The sequence below is a fragment of the Lacerta agilis genome, chromosome 8 (genome assembly GCF_009819535.1).
Source record: "Lacerta agilis isolate rLacAgi1 chromosome 8, rLacAgi1.pri, whole genome shotgun sequence".
Lineage (NCBI taxonomy): Eukaryota > Metazoa > Chordata > Lepidosauria > Squamata > Lacertidae > Lacerta > Lacerta agilis.
In genome coordinates, this window is record NC_046319.1 from 57011960 (window position 1) to 57027784 (window position 15825).

Here is a 15825-nt window from a genome sequence, read left to right on the forward strand (position 1 = left end):
CTGACACCACAAGCTGCTTCCTTCTTGTAGTTTTCTGCCCTTTGGCAAGTTTCTGTAGCACCACTTCAGTTTCCTGTGCAACAATGAAGCTATTATCTCCAGTACCAGGTGTTCCCCTGTTATCTGTAATATTGTCTCCCTGCCCCTCAAGATTTAGTTTATGGCTCACCTAATCAGGTTCATGAGACTCTTAGCAAACACATTATTGCCAACTACTGTGAAATGCAGCATGCAGCCCATCTCTAGCCAGAAGTCCTTCTTCCAGGAAGTGGAGACCAAAGTCCAAGAAGCCAAACCTTTCCTGACTACATGCATCTCAGCTTGATATATCCCAGAATGACCTCTTATATTCCAGTTTGATCACTTAGACCATCTGGAGTATTGCTAGTTGTTACAGGGGGGCATCCTTCAAGTAGAAATCAGGGATTCAGTGTTGTTAGTCCCATGTTGGGTAACATTCTTCCAGCAGAGATTTCACAGGCATACGTGCTTTTGACTTTCAGGCATCTCTTGAAAACCATTTTATGCTGACACACCTTTGTGGCTGTTTTTTTTTTTTTAATGATTTCCCAGTCACCTTAACTATCATCTGTATTTTATTTTTATTTTTTTAAACAACAACAACACTGTGTTACTGTGTTTTATGTTTTAACTGCAAACCACCCTGATATTTTATGACATATTGGTATAGAAATAATTCAATATATAAAATGAACAGTATAAGTTTTTGAAGAGGGAGACTTCACAGACTGGAGAGGAGGTGCAAAACCTCTCAGTTTTAAGATTTTCACAAATTGCCAATTACTTATCTGCTATCCCTAAAGATGGGGTTGCAGGGAGGGGAGGGACTTGACTTTTAGAAAGCTGCCTCTCCAAGCTCAGTTCCTCTAGCAACAACTTCTAATTAACTTTTCCAGATGTCTCAGGCAGCAACTGCTCTGATAACACTATGCCATCGAACATGCTTAGCAATATTTTTCAGGCCTTATCAAGTGTGTGAAATCCAGACAGTTGAGATAACTTTACAGAAATAGAGCCAGGGCCTGCTTTTATTGCAATATAAAACCTTCCTTCAAAGTGTTCTAATCCAACCAACAGACATCTTAATGTGCTTGTGAACATTTCCCTTCTCTGGATGACAGATTATTATTTTTTAACCCTCCTTTTTCATACCTCGTTCTTAGATTTCCCTGCTGAGGCAACCCATCGTAGACAGACAGCACGTCAAAATCTTCCTCTAGCGCGAAGGACTGGAATACAAGCTGCACTCTGTTCTGCTCCTTGGCGGTGATTGTCCATGTACAGTTTGCATAATTTGGATAGCCGTACGGGAATCCTGGACTTTGTATTGTTCCGTTTGGACCTCGCAAAACGTAACTGCAGTTCTGGGCTGGGGAGAAGAGGAAAGGAGAAAATATGACAGAAGCTGCATTATGGCTGCAGGATTTCAGCTGGGCAACACAAGAGCCATCACTGAATCATCAGGATATTATTGCCTGATCATAGTAATGACAAGCTCCCCCATAAACTCAGTGGCCACAAAACAATTAATAGTTAGCAGATTTCCCCATCGATTTCAATGGATTGGATCTGAACTGGACTATCAGGAATGCAAGTGCTTCTTTCATTCATGAACAGATTGAGCAGGAGATCCTGCTGACAAAAGTCTTGTTGAGGGGCGATTTCCCCCCTTTTCATTCAGCTCCTTGTGCCACCTCTCTCTAATTTGTGGGAATGCTAGGGGCTGAAAAGGGAATCAGCAAGAGTCATCTCTCTCTCTTCACCCCCATCCTTCACTGGTAGGGGAATCGCATGAGCAGGGCCGCTGACAGATGAGAAAAGGGGGTCACACTTTGGGGGAGTCGAAGGCCAACAGAAGCCCCAGACTCTTAGTTCTCAATTTAAAAAAATCCATTGGTTGTTTCTAAAGTTAGAACACAAAGCATGAAAACAGTTCTTAACTTCTGTTAACATCCACTGCTGTTGCAAAGCAATCATAGCAAGGAATGTGGACCACTCCTAAAGATGCAAGTTTCACAAGGAAGTTGTGGACTTGGATTGAATTTGGGAGACTCTGGTGTGAGAGTGCTATAAGAGGAGAGCAGCCACCACAAATGCCTTTGTTTCACTGCTTTCTGACCAGAGAAACATAACAAGAGCCTTGCTGGATCAGACAAAGACCTCTAGAGTCCAGCATTCTCTTCTCACTGTGGACAACCAGATGCCTATAGGAAGCTAACAAGCAGAACATGAGTGTAATAGTACTATCTTGCTCATGAGCCCTAGCAATTTTCTCAATAAGCCAATTGGCAAGAGTCTTGTCTTTAAACTTTTTTCTTTCTTTCTTTTTTTAAAGTCAGCCCATCAGATCCAGAGACCTAATTGAACATTTCTACTTCCACAGGCTCATTGTGCATTACTCATTGTTACATTGCTCTGGCACCCTATCAGCCAAAGGGATAGCAGAAATAAAGCAATAGCCCGGTAGTAAGGTAATTTGAAGGCAAGCAAATGTATAATTACATAAACGTACATGGATTATGAGGAATGATGCATCCGATAACCAAATAAAGCCTATGCCATAATATTTATCCATTTATTAGTCTTTAAGTCACAGTTCCTTTTGTTGTTTTGCTAAAACTGCACTACATTCTACTTTACAGGTCTGCTGAAAGGATAAGAGACTATAAAACACTATGGTAAATTTAAAATGCTCTTACGAAAAGGAGGATAGTTCAAAGGAGAACTCATGTGTGCAAAACCTACATGCAGCAGAGGAGCATGAATTGCAACCTGCCTCACTCATGCAAGCTAGTCTCAGCAGGCAGCTACACATTAGATCTGCTGAGGATCTACATGTAAAATCTGGTTGCGTCCCAGATTCCTTTTTCCTTGATTTTTATGGCTTCTTTTCCTAATTCCAATCCTGCCTCCCACCCCACAACACCCATTCAAAATCAAAGAAAGGCAGGCAGGAAACAGACTTTTTATTATTAGCATTTTTAAATTTATCATTAGCCACATCCCTGTAACCACCTAGCAGCCTGACAGGTCTAGTGAGCATAAGTTGCCAAGGGGGGCATAGATCTGTATCTGGATTTTCCAGCCAGCAGCTCAAGGTTGTGGGTATTTTCCTCCCTCCCTCCCCCCCTTTTATATTTGCAACAGCCCTGTGAGGTAGGCGAGGTTAAGTTGTTATGTGCACATATGCAGCAATTTTAAACGGATGTGGGGAGGGGGGTGGGATGCTGGAGGGGCAATCCACACACTGTGTACTGGGCCCAGGAAATCCTGTTGACATCCCTGCATATGAGTGTAAATCTGTGCAGGGAATACTCCTGCCAAGAGGAACAAAACCAGGATCTCAGCCATTGAACAAAATGCGCACTGAAAGGCAGCGTGTAAATAATGAAACAAACAAACACATAAAAGAAATTAACCACATTAAAAAAAAATCCAAAGCCACTGTGAGGCTTTGTCCCGATGCAGTAACTACTGTCTCCCCTTTACCCATGATTCTGGCTTGGTTCACTCCTTGCACATGATAAATGCTGAGCCATTTTAATTTTAAAATGCATTGATCTGTGGCAGTGATGGCATTTTTAAAATATTTCTTTCTGCTTGCTGCTGCTGCTTTTCAAAACACTGCCAGTGGAGTTACGTACACCAGGCTGATTAACTACACCATGTCCGAAACACACACAAACATACCAAGGAACTAAACTAAATGTGAGCATTCATTAGAACCAGACGTAATTTAATTGACCTGCTCTGGCACCACAAAAAGAAACCCATAACTTTATGTCTTTTTGGTGGGGAGGGGTGCATATTTGTCTTTTGAAAGCTCTGACTCCAGTTCCGTGGCTGTCTGCTTGCTAGACTTCCATTGCTCCCCTCCATAGATCTTCTGTTGCCATATTTATCCCAAGAATGGAGCCTGTGTGTAGTTGGATTAGGCAAATGATCATATTTATTAGGATTGCTCCAGAGGGGACACAGTTAAGTCAGATCAGCAAAGCGAAATTACAGTGCCTTTACAACAGAAATGTACCAAGGTGACCGATATATAAACAGCTTGCTATATGCTGTTCCAATAAAAAGAAATCTTTATTTTTCTCAGCTTTTTCTCAGCATTCTGTCTGCTGACAACAGCCAACCACAAGCCGCTGAGAAGCACACAATGGTATCATCGATCCCATCCCTAAATCAGATTAGGCACAGGATCAGTTTCTTTCCAATCCGTCTGTCACTCGTGCATGTGTTCCCTCATAAACCTGTTCTGTTCCTTTTCCACGATAATTTGCATTTTAAATAAAACTCACATGAAAACCAACATTTAAATATGCATTTCTAAACACATTTTGATGAACTGAGTCACAGCATTTGGACTAGTATGAAAGTTGCTGACAGCCATGTTCAGATCTGCACACTAGTTTGGGAGGTGCAGATTAGGTCGGTCCACGTCACAATTTGCAGGACTGAATTCCTCAAGCATTCCGAAGTTAAATGCATACTGTGGCTGAAGGTGGAAGGTGCGTTTCTGGAGTTCCTGACTGGTAGCCATAAAGTAGTCCCGTCCTTGTCTAATCAATCTCAACTTTTTCTTAAGCCATTTTATGTGAGTGGCCATAATGGCATCCTGTGCCAATCAGTTCCATGGGTCATACTGAGTCTCAGTGACTGAGGGGATGGGTAGGCATTACAGAGGAAGGCTTTGAAGGGATTTTTTTTTTTAATAAAAAAAATATTTTCTACAGTAAACAACAAATACAAACAAAGAACCATAACAGCAATTACAATAAACAAAAGAACACATCAAACAAATTAAAACAATAAAAATAATAAATGAAAAAATACATACCTAACAAAAACAGGAACACACACTAGATCATTATTTACTACTACTTTCGAATCTTCTTTGGGGGGACTTCCCCCGCTCTCTCAACTGCGTTCAAAACTAATCTAAGTTGGTAACTTAGGAAGGCTTTGAAGGGATGATGAGTGGTGTTTGTGCCTGATACCCCCTTCTAATGTATTTGATTTCTCTTGGAAGCCGCCCAGAGTGGCTGGGGAAATCCAGCCAGATGGGCGGGGTACAAATAATAAATATTATTATTATTACTACAGGTATGCGGGTGCTGTTACGGTCTTAGGATGGTTTCTGTTAAGGGACCGAGAAGTGATGTGTGCCCCCCCATGGTGGCGATCCCAGGGTTCCCCATTAAAGGGGCTGAGTCACTCACCATACACTGAAAGGTTATCAGTGCACTCCCCAGTGTTGTGGTGAAATGGGGGCAAGCACTGCGTAAACAAACATCTTCCAGAGCCAGCCCACTTCCCAGACAGACCTGATGTGCCCCAGATTCCTGGCTGGGGGCTGGGAGGGATACACGGCCAATGCCTAAGCCAAGGTTTTCCTACATCTGAAAGTTTAAATAAAGTTGTGGCTAATTTAATCCCATAACACATTGTCCTGAGTCATTCATTTCTTCTGGGTGGCTCTTGGGGTCGGGGGTCTCCAACTGGGCACGCAATAGATGCTCTACCACTGCCCCTAACAGTTGGGTGGTCCTGTTACTGAATAACTGGTCAGTCTCTAATAAAAACATGCTGATTCATGATTTGATTGCGTATAAGCAAGATCCGGGTGGGGGAACCTGGCGGGCCAAATCTGACTCAGCTCTTCCCACCCAGTTACTCAGTGCAACATCAGCTCAACCTGGAGTGGGGTGGTGGTGCAGGTTGTGTTGTTGTAGTCTACAGGAGTTCACTTCATACCATCAGGAAATCCCTCTCTCTTTGTGCGGAACTGGAGGGCTTGCATCCGGTGTTGGGGCCAGAGAGACAGGTTAGTATTTGACTGGCTGAGCTGGCTGAGGTTGTCTTGGGTGTTGCGTTGAAGGAACCCATAACTGTGGTCTTGGGTGACTTCTACATCCATGCTGAGGATGCCTCAGGTTCGGCTTGGGAATTCATGGCCTCCATAGCAACGATGGGCCTTTCTCAAATGGTCATCAATACAACACACAGATCAGGACATGCCCTTGCTTTAGTCCTCTATCCACGTGGAGAGAAGGGTGGTCTGGAAATGGGGGTTGTGGTGAATTGTCATAGTCACCCACCAAAGTGCACCAACAGTCCATTAAGCTAAAGCCTAAAGCTTTAATATGCATTTAGCTAAATGGGGGATTGTGGAGTAAAAATAAAGGAGCACTTCTGAGCATGTGCCAAGAGCATTTTCCAATCAGCCTTCACATATCTAGGCAAAGTTACAAAGAAGGACATTAGCTCACTTAGCTCGGATTCTCCGCAACAGAAATCAGCAAGAGACTGCTGTGTCTGGTTGCCAAAAGTCTCTTTGAATATTAAGGGGCCCTGGGCACAGTGTCAGTGATGGGCTAAGCCCCCACCACCGCATACACACAACTTCAAGTACACAGTATTTGTTTTTCTTGTGCTGCTGCAGCAGGAACAATGTTCCCTGCCAGACCCCCAGATGGAATTTTAGTAATGGGTGGGCAGTGCTGCTGCTTCTGAATGGGAGCCAAGTTTTGCTCCATTCTGCAGTGGGCATCCACCATCTTAATTTACCCCAAATGCTAGGTTTTATAGGTCTATAGATTTTAGAGATCTATAGGCTGGGATATATATATATATATATATATATATATATATATATATACCAGGGCATTACATTTTGGATGTACGTTTCCGAGCACAATTCAAAGTGTTGGTGCTGACCTTTAAAGCCCTAAACAGCCTCGGTCCTGTATACCTGAAGGAGCGTCTCCACCCCCATCATTCAGCCCGGACACTGAGATCCAGCGCCGAGGGCCTTCTGTCGGTTCCCTCACTGCGAGAAGCAAAACTACAGGGAACCAGGCAGAGGGCCTTCTCGGTAGTGGCGCCCGCCCTGTGGAACGCCCTCCCATCACAGGTCAGGGAAATAAACAACTACCTGACATTCAGAAAAAACCTGAAGGCAGCCCTTTTTAGGGAAGTTTTTAATGTTTGATATTTTTGTATTTGATTTCTGTTGGAAGCCGCCCAGAGTGGCTGGGGAAATCCAACCAGATGGGCGGGGTACAAATAATAAATATTATTATTATTATTATTATTATTATTATTATTATTATTATTATTATTATTATAAATTAAGGTGGCAAGAGGCCACTGTGAATGGGAGCCAAGCTCCACTCCTTTTAAAAAGCAACACAGGCACTGGCCCACCATTAAAATGACCAGCGGAGAGGAACAGTGAGTTGACAGCAGAGTCAATTCAAGGCCCTTTTGAGCTCCTGGGGCCCTTGGACAGACTGAGATGGCATTTTTCTTTAAAACTGAAATTAAAGGCTAATTTCACCTGAAGAGTAATCTGTGGCAAATTTGGAGGCCCCTCTTCCAGCAAAAAGAATAGCAGGATGGGAGGGTAGAAGAGTGCTGAAATGACCATCAGGAAAAACTTTCCGACAGTAAGAGCTGTTGACATTGGAATGGTCTCCCTCGGGAGGTTGTGAACTCTCCTTCATTGGAGGTTTTAAAGCAGAGGTTGGGTGGCCTTATGTTGTGGATGCTTCAGCTGAGATTCCTACATTGCAGGGGGTTGGACTAGATGATCCTTCGGGTGCGCTTCGATTCCACGATTCTATGGCCATGAGTTAAGGAACTCCAAATTCTCAAAGGGAAAGAATTCAGTTGCCTCCGACTTCCACCTACAGCAAAATTCTGAGGAGAAGTTTGGAAGTTCCTGCTTGAGGAAAACAGCTGATGACTGTCAAGAGAAATTAAACAAGTTTTGATAAGAGTACCAAAAAGGGGGGGGGATCAGGAGGGGAAAATACAGAGTGCTAGTATTGCACAGGGATCACAGACCTGTCTGTGACGCCTTGGTGATGTTTTCAAAAGGGTGCCCCCACCCTTCTGCCAGATATCACTTCAAGCAAATAGACAACATGTACGTTCTTTTCCCCAGGGCCTCACAAACAGGCCTGGGAGCCGCCACCCCCTCAATTTTCCAGCCTCCCTGTCAAATCACATTCCCATCTCTGTCACATCCACGACGGCAGTGCAAGGGTTCAGCGAGCGAAGTCGGATGAAGCCATTTGACTCTTAGAGCATACTTTTAATTTCAATCGTCAGGAAATGTCAAAAAGATCTTAAGAAAGTAGCAATTTATAAAGGCTGCGTCACCAGAGGAGCTGCTGAGAAGTCTGTCAGATGCCGGCATGGCGTTAACTGTGCAATTTCAAGGCTGTGGGTTTAGACATAAACACCAGAGACAACCAAACTACTGTATGCTGGGGAATTGGTCTTATCTTGAGGGTGTGAAGCTGGATTTCCTCAGAATAGCACTAAATCCTAAACTTTCTGCTTTTTGTTCAGTCATTCAGTCGTGTCCGACTCTTTGTGACCCCATGGACCAGAGCACGCCAGGCACCCCTATCCTCCACTGCCTCCCACAGTTTGGCCAAACTCATGCCAGTCGCTTCGAGAACACTGTCCAACCATCTCATCCTCTGTCTTCCCCTTCTCCTTGTGCCCTCCATCTTTCCCAACATCAGGGTCTTTTCTAGGGAGTCTTCTCTTATGAAGTGGGCAAAGTATTGGAGCCTCAACTTCAGGATCTGCCCTTCCAGTGAGCACTCAGGGCTGATTTCTTTAAGGATGGATATGTTTGATCTTTTTGCAGTCCATGGGACTCTCAAGAGTCTCCTCCAGCACCATAATTCAAAAGCATCAATTCTTCGGCCATCAGCCTTCTTTATGGTCCAGCTCTCACTTCCATACATTACTACTGGGAAAACCATAGCTTTAACTACCGGTATACGGACCTTTGTCAGCAAGGTGATGTCTCTGCTTTTTAAGATGTTGTCTAGGTTTGTCATTGCTTTCCTCCCAAGAAGCAGGCGTCTTTTAATTTCGTGACTGTTGTCACCATCTGCAGTGATCATGGAGCCCAAGAAAATAAAATCTCTCACTGCCTCCATTTCTTCCCCTTCTATTTGCCAGGAGGTGATGGGACCAGTAGCCATGATCTTAGTTTTTTTGATGTTGAGTCTGGGAGTCCAAAATGACTCCCAGAATGTGCACCTGGTCCTTCAGGGGCACAGTTACCCCATTCAGGACCAGGGAGTCCTCCACACCTGCCTGCCTTCTGTCCCCCAAAAACAGTACTTCTGTCTTGTCCGGATTCAACCTAAATCTGTTAGCTGCCATCCATCCTCCAACTGCCTCCAGACACTCACACAGGACCTTCACTGGCCTTCACTGGTTTTGATTTAAAAGAGAGGTAGAGCTGGGTATCATCCGCATACTGATGAACACCCAGCCCAAACCCCCTGATGATCTCTCCCAGCAGCTACATATAGATGTTGAAAAGCATGGGGGAGAGGACAGAACCCTGAGGGACCCCACAAGTGAGAGCCCAGGGGTCTGAACACTCATCCCTCACCACCACTTTCTGAACATGGCCCAGGAGGAAGGAGCGGAACCACTATATAACAGTGCCCCCAGCTCCCAACCCCTCTAGATGATCCAGAAGGACGTTATGGTCGATGGTGTCAAAAGTCGCTGTTTGAGTGTTTGTCCTTGTAAAAATCAACTCATTTGAAATGTTAGGCCATGTTCTTCTATAATGCAACATTTAGGGGGATATAATATTCCAAGTTATCTCTCTAGAACTTTCTTGGCGTGTGGGGAACACAGACGAATTCTATGCTTCAATTTTAGTAGCAGACTTCAACCTAAGATTGCAGATAACACAGGCAGGTTCTTCACTGTAGCCCTCAAAACTAGACCACTATTATTAAAGGGAATATAAGTTCTGAATCAAAATTGCCTGTAATTTTTTTTATATCTGATTGTTTTCAGTTTTTGTTATAGATTTTTTTAAAAGACACAAATTTGTTTCCATGTATTTTGTGCTTTTTCTCTTCAGTGGTTGTTTTCATACTCTTATACTGTATACTGTCCCCTCTTTGGGGAGCTAATTGTTGGAAGAAAATTTCTTGATACAATGTTCTCTCTGGAAAGTGGTGAGTACAGAAGGATGATAGCAGCATAGAATTGTACAGTTGGAAGGGATCCTGAGGGTCATCAAGTCCACCCCCTGCAATGCAGGAAATCTCAACACACCGTCCCCCATCCAGTTTGAAACCATACTGGACCTTGCTGAGCTTTTGCAAGATGTGGGGAGCATTGATTGCTCTGGCCACATCCATTTTTGGCAATGTAGCCCACCCCTCCACTGGAGTCTACTATGTGGCAGCAGCAAATAATTTTTATTTCTCCTTGGCATCTGCAAAGTGTTGGGGAACAGCTACTCCAAGCAGGGTGCCTAATTACGCACCACCCAAAAAAGAAGATATACATTTGGCATTATGCAAGGCATAGATGCAAATTTAGAATTACTAAAATCATACCCTTTACCTTTTACTAAAATAAGAATTGCATCACACCATAGTGAGAAAGACCAGGTGACCTGTGTGCCTGCTCAGTCTGCTCTCCAGATGCTCGCTGTTGACAGCAAACTGCTTCAAGGCCCCTGGTCTCCCTTCTTAAGAGTCCTTTATCTTTACAGCAGACTTGGACTGGACAGCTATTCAAATAGACAGCTTCCTTCTGGAAAGTAGGACACATGATCACCCAAGTGGCGAAAGGCCTACTGCAGCCTTCCCCAGCCTGGTACCCTCCAGATGTTTTGGGAGTACAGCTCCCATCAGTCCCAGACAACATGACCAATGGGGTCAGGGATGACAGAGTTGTAGTCTAAAACATCTAGAAGACACAAGGTTCTAGGTCAGGGGTCCCCAAATGAAGGCCCGCGGGCCGGATACGGCCCACGCGAGTCAATTATCCGGGCCCCGTAGCTGCCCATCTCCTTGTGCGCATGTGCAAGCGTCATTTCCGGCACACTTCTGGTGCGGCACAGCACCGGAAATAGCTTTTGCGCATGTGCAAACGTCATTTCCAGTGCACTTCCGGGTTTGTGGAGGCCCGTGCGCATGTGCACAAGCTATTTCCGGCACTGCGGCGTTCTGGAAAAAGCGAGTGTGTGCGCGTATGGGCACGTGCTCCCCCACCCTTCGGCCCGCCGTGCAATCGGCGCCGGAGGAACCGGCCCGAGGCCAGGTAAGTTTGGGGACCCCTGTTCTAGGTGGTATATTTTTGCTTGTTTGTAGTATTAGAATGGCTGTTTCCTGCTTTTAATTTGGTTGCTGGCTTTATAAACCAGTCTGGAGCTGATGGAGAAGGAACAGACCACTCTCTCTTCCACCAGCCTGTTAAGTTGATATGTGGGCTATCAGGGGGAAAAAGCCTCTTTCACCGCAACCAGCACAGAAGCACAGTGGGTTGTGGATAATCTCATCTTCCCTGCACCAGTCCAACTGGTAGAAAGAAAATAGAAAGCAAATGTTTTATCAGCCTAATAGGAGTAGCAGCCTGCATTTCCATACTGCTCCTGCAAGTGGGTACTTCCCTCCTTTCAGCAGACTAATAAAGAATATGCAGGCTAGTAATGGTGGGAATATTTACAAGTCAGTTTCATACTGCCTGCTTTTATTGTGGTTTTACAATAGTTTTGTATCATGTATTTGATTTTCATGGTTGGGCATTTTTTTGTAATTCTTGTAAAGCTTTTTTGTGTATCCTTTGGTGATATAAAGCAGGAGGGATATAAACAGCCGCCACCACTGGGGATGGAAAACAATAAACACAGAGGGCGCAGCGTCTAAGAACAGGAAAAGAAAAACAGAGCACCTTACTTTTCCAATCAATCCACTAAAAATAATTTTGCATTCACAATCCTGGCTAAGAAGCACTTTGCAGATGGATCTGTCCATAAGAAGAATTTCTTACTGCAGAGGAAAATAGAAGGGGGTGGGTGGGAGGGAAAATAGATTTTCCCCAAAGCTGACAACCTAGAAGGCAATAAATTCTTCATCAGCTGTAATAGGCAGGAGCTTGGATTATATTGGATGGTGATGAGACCAGTCAGAAGGCATGGGAAAGAGACGAAGGAGCCACAGGAGACTTCATTCACACTAAATAATCTGGTTTGGGTTGGCGGTTGCTCAGTCCGAGTTTGATCAGCCATCCTCAATTTAAAATTCTGCATTTCAAAGCAGGGAGGACAGGAGAGGGTTGGAGGGAAGAGTTGTGAAGGTTCATCACAATTCTCCCCACTTTTCTTCTCCAGCGGCCTTTGTTAAATACAGAAAGGAATTTATATTTTAGCAAATCCCAGACCAGCACCTTGGAGTCCTGCAGGCCACACATTCAGCATGCACCCCTGGACTCCCACAATGACTGTACATGTGTGGCTCTTCCTCCTCCTGTGACTGTTCTGAGAATATGTGTGTGTGTGTGTGTGTGTGTGTGTGTGTGTGTGTGAATACCAAAGACAACTTCAGCCCCCAGATCTTGGGGGGGAACTCAGCAGTTCCTTTTGAGAGCTGTCAGGTTACGAGATGTACATGTTTTTGCCCACCTGCTGGGTGACCAGCATGCTTCAGCTCTTAAGGCAGGCCAGGTGCAGGGAGGGGAGAGGAGGATGCAGAAAGCAGTTGCCTAGCAACCGAAGGACACATTCCTTGCAAGCGTCTGAAGAGCATCACTGCAGCAACAGAACTGTACACCTCCCATCTCACTATCAAAAGCTGCTCCTCCCCATGCTGGAGAGGGCAAGGCAAAGGCAAGGCAGGGTGGAAATAGAGGTGGGTGCGTTGCAGAGAACAACAGCTCTCTGTTGCCCAGATGACGAGCAAGCCTAACCTGGAAGCATTCACAGACATCAGGAGAATGCAGAAAACCTAAGGTACAACTTTAAAGGTTTGGACGAAAACCTTTATCCTGGAAAGCCAACCAGCCTTATTCCAAACCTATCATTTGTTCAGGCCTGGTCTCTCTCTTTCTCTGTGTAGCTCAATTACCATCCCTGTGTGAAGTTGGAATCAGTTGCCCATTCAAATATTTTCAATTTCTTCTCTGATGGGCTAAGTATTGTTAAATACTTTCAAAATGGTGAAGGGAGCTTTGTACATTTTCCTCTTGATGGACAATGTCCACCTTCCTGTGTTTTTCGGTGAAAACCAATAATGCTTCACAGCATATATGTTATTTCTAATACAGATTCTTCTCCCTGCTTTTTCTGTTACACTGTTTTGCTATAATAAGTTGGGAGCTGTTTTGATACTTTGCTATTTTTAGATGATGTAGGAAGCTGCCTTATACAGAGTCAGACCACTGGTCCACCTAGTTTAGCCCCGTTTACACTGACTAGCAGGATTCCAGGGTTTTCAGATAGGGAGACTTCTTCAGCCCTATGTGGAGATGCAAGAGAATGAACCAGGTACCGCCCACATGCAAGCAGGTCCTCTAACAAGAGGTACTGCAGAACCTCCCATCAGCCCCAAATAGCATGAACAAGTGCCAGGAATGATGGGAGTTGTGATCCAAAAGTTCTGGAGGGCACCAGGTTGGAGAAGGCTGCTAGAGAATATCACAGAGAACGCCTCACTCTCCTTCCCAATGTGTCCACAACCATTTTTCTTTTACAGGTGGCTTTTGAATCGATCTTTTCCAATTGAGAAATGAAACCTCCTGCTCTGCCCCTCTGCCAAACGTTCAGAAATAAGCTAGTATTAAAGCACGGACCATTTTCTTGTTACTTGTTGATCTTTCCCCCCATCTTTCCCTCCATCTGTTTGAAGCCTATAAACTCTGATTGCCATGAATAAATCTCATTTCACTTTTTAATCACCAGAAGTTTATGCCTAAGGAGTTGATTCTGCTACCCACTTTCATGCTGAGTCTACTCTAATAAAGTGTTTGGAACTAGAAATGGACAAACCACCCAAGGCTCACATCAGATGGGATCAGAAATGTGCTAAGTCACTTTTAAACAACTATAATAGATGAGGAACAGCTCAGCTAATTTCCAAGTCAATATGAATCTGACCACCACCCCCTCTCACACGAACAGCAGTCAGGGATCACTTGCAAGCTCCCCAGGCCTGTACCTATAAACACTTTTTGGAGAGATTCCCACAAAGAGAGAATTTGAGGGCAAGAGGGCAGTCTCCAAGGAGTCCCACACACACACACACACCCAGAAGCTTCTACAGTTACAGCTACTTCAAATTGCCCCCCTCTGTGGTTCTGTTAGACTAAACAGGGGGGTTGAAAGAGACATTACCCATAAAACACTCCCTCAGAGCACCCTTGGGGCAAAATTTATTTTATTTATTTCAGCAATTTATACACCACTGAGCACCATAGTGTCAAAGCAGCGTACAAGATAGCAAAGGACACAACAGATATAAAATCAGTTAAAATGATCCATAAAATCAGAAAACGTATTGAAAATGCCAGCTGAAATAAACAAAGGTATTCACCAAGCAAGTTCAACATAGAGGGTCCTGTCTGATCTCAGCCAGGAGGGAGTTCAACAGGGTTGGGTCCCCAGTATTGAACCAATAGCTCCTGATGGATATGAGCCTTATGTTTGAGCTGTGGGGTACCACTAACAGTGGCAGTGCCTGAACCATGGCAGAGTGACTTGGAAACGAGTTGAACTAGAGACCTGAGTTTTCCCTTTGCATCAGTGGCTTTTACAGCTGCCCAAGTCAGCCACAGATTGTAGCCTCCCTGGTCCCCAGCTCCCCTTGACAGATTTATGTGGCCAGGAGACATCCCAAGGAGGCTTCTCCTTGGCCAATGAAAGTTGTCATTTGGGTTTTCAGGGCCTGGTGGGTCAAACCAAGACTTCTCTGACTCAGAGTTCATTCCAAGCTGGTGATGAACTCAGGGCTTTGCAATGCTCACTTTTCCCTTTCCTAGCTACAGGTTTTTTCTTGATTTTGAAACACACATGCACATGATTACTGGGGGGTTGTTTTATGCTCTTATATAAAGCACCCCACATCCTTTGTTTAGTAGTGAGGCAGCAGCAGCAGGTCTAAGTGTTTTGGGCCTAAGCAGAGACTTGGAGCTCCCCAAACCTGCTGGTGACAGCCCAGATTTCCGCAGGGGATATTGCATGTCCTATTCTGGCCTATTGCTGCAGAGTCAATCCTCAATGAAGGTCTTCCAGTAGCGTAATTTCTTCTTTGGCCAGAGCTGGGTGGGACGGACGGACACACACACACACACTCCACCTGATCTCCCTCCAGTCACAAGTTCAGGGCCCACCATTGTGGCTCAAGTCCTGAGGTATCCCAGACAACATTACTTCACCGAGCATGATCCACCATGTGATGGTGGAGAGCATAGGCCTATAACTGATGTCCGCACAACATAGTCATAAGGCATGGTCTCCTTAATAACCCCCGCACAAGTATCAAGTGAATACATCCACAGAGAATTAAACCTGTCTGAAAATGCCTTGTAAGAAACTCTGAAGCAAGAGTTTGTTTGTGCCATTTACAGTTTAGGCCAAACTGAATGCCTGTCATAAATCCAGCGTGTCCCTACACTGTCCCCACAAATCGTCTCAGAGCTGCCTGATCAAGCTAAATCATCGTCACAGCAGATGCCAGCAAAACACTAGGGCAGACAGAACCAATGCGATTGCAAAATGCAATTTCCTAGAGCAGCGGGGACTCTTGGCTGGTGGGGGCAGGCAAAGGGGTGGGGAAAGAAACAGAAGCTGCACAGACTTTGTGTGTATGGAAGTCAGATCGAACAGTTAGGAAGGGGGCAGAAGTCTCAGCAGGTCCAAGTATTTATCACTAATCACCCATTTGCCAGCCACCTGCAGATTAATCTACATCATCCAGGTAAGAGGCAAAGAGAAGTAATAATTACACATAGTGTGGTGAGGAG

General features: G+C 44.7%; 1 protein-coding gene across 1 annotated transcript in view; it reads right to left on the reverse strand.

Moving 5' to 3' along the window:
- CSMD2 (CUB and Sushi multiple domains 2) overlaps nt 1–15825 on the reverse strand; it is a 512122-nt gene that overhangs the window by 436305 nt on the left and 59992 nt on the right. The window contains 1 exon segment of the mRNA XM_033157666.1: nt 1174–1390. Coding sequence (XP_033013557.1) covers nt 1174–1390 — 217 coding nt within the window.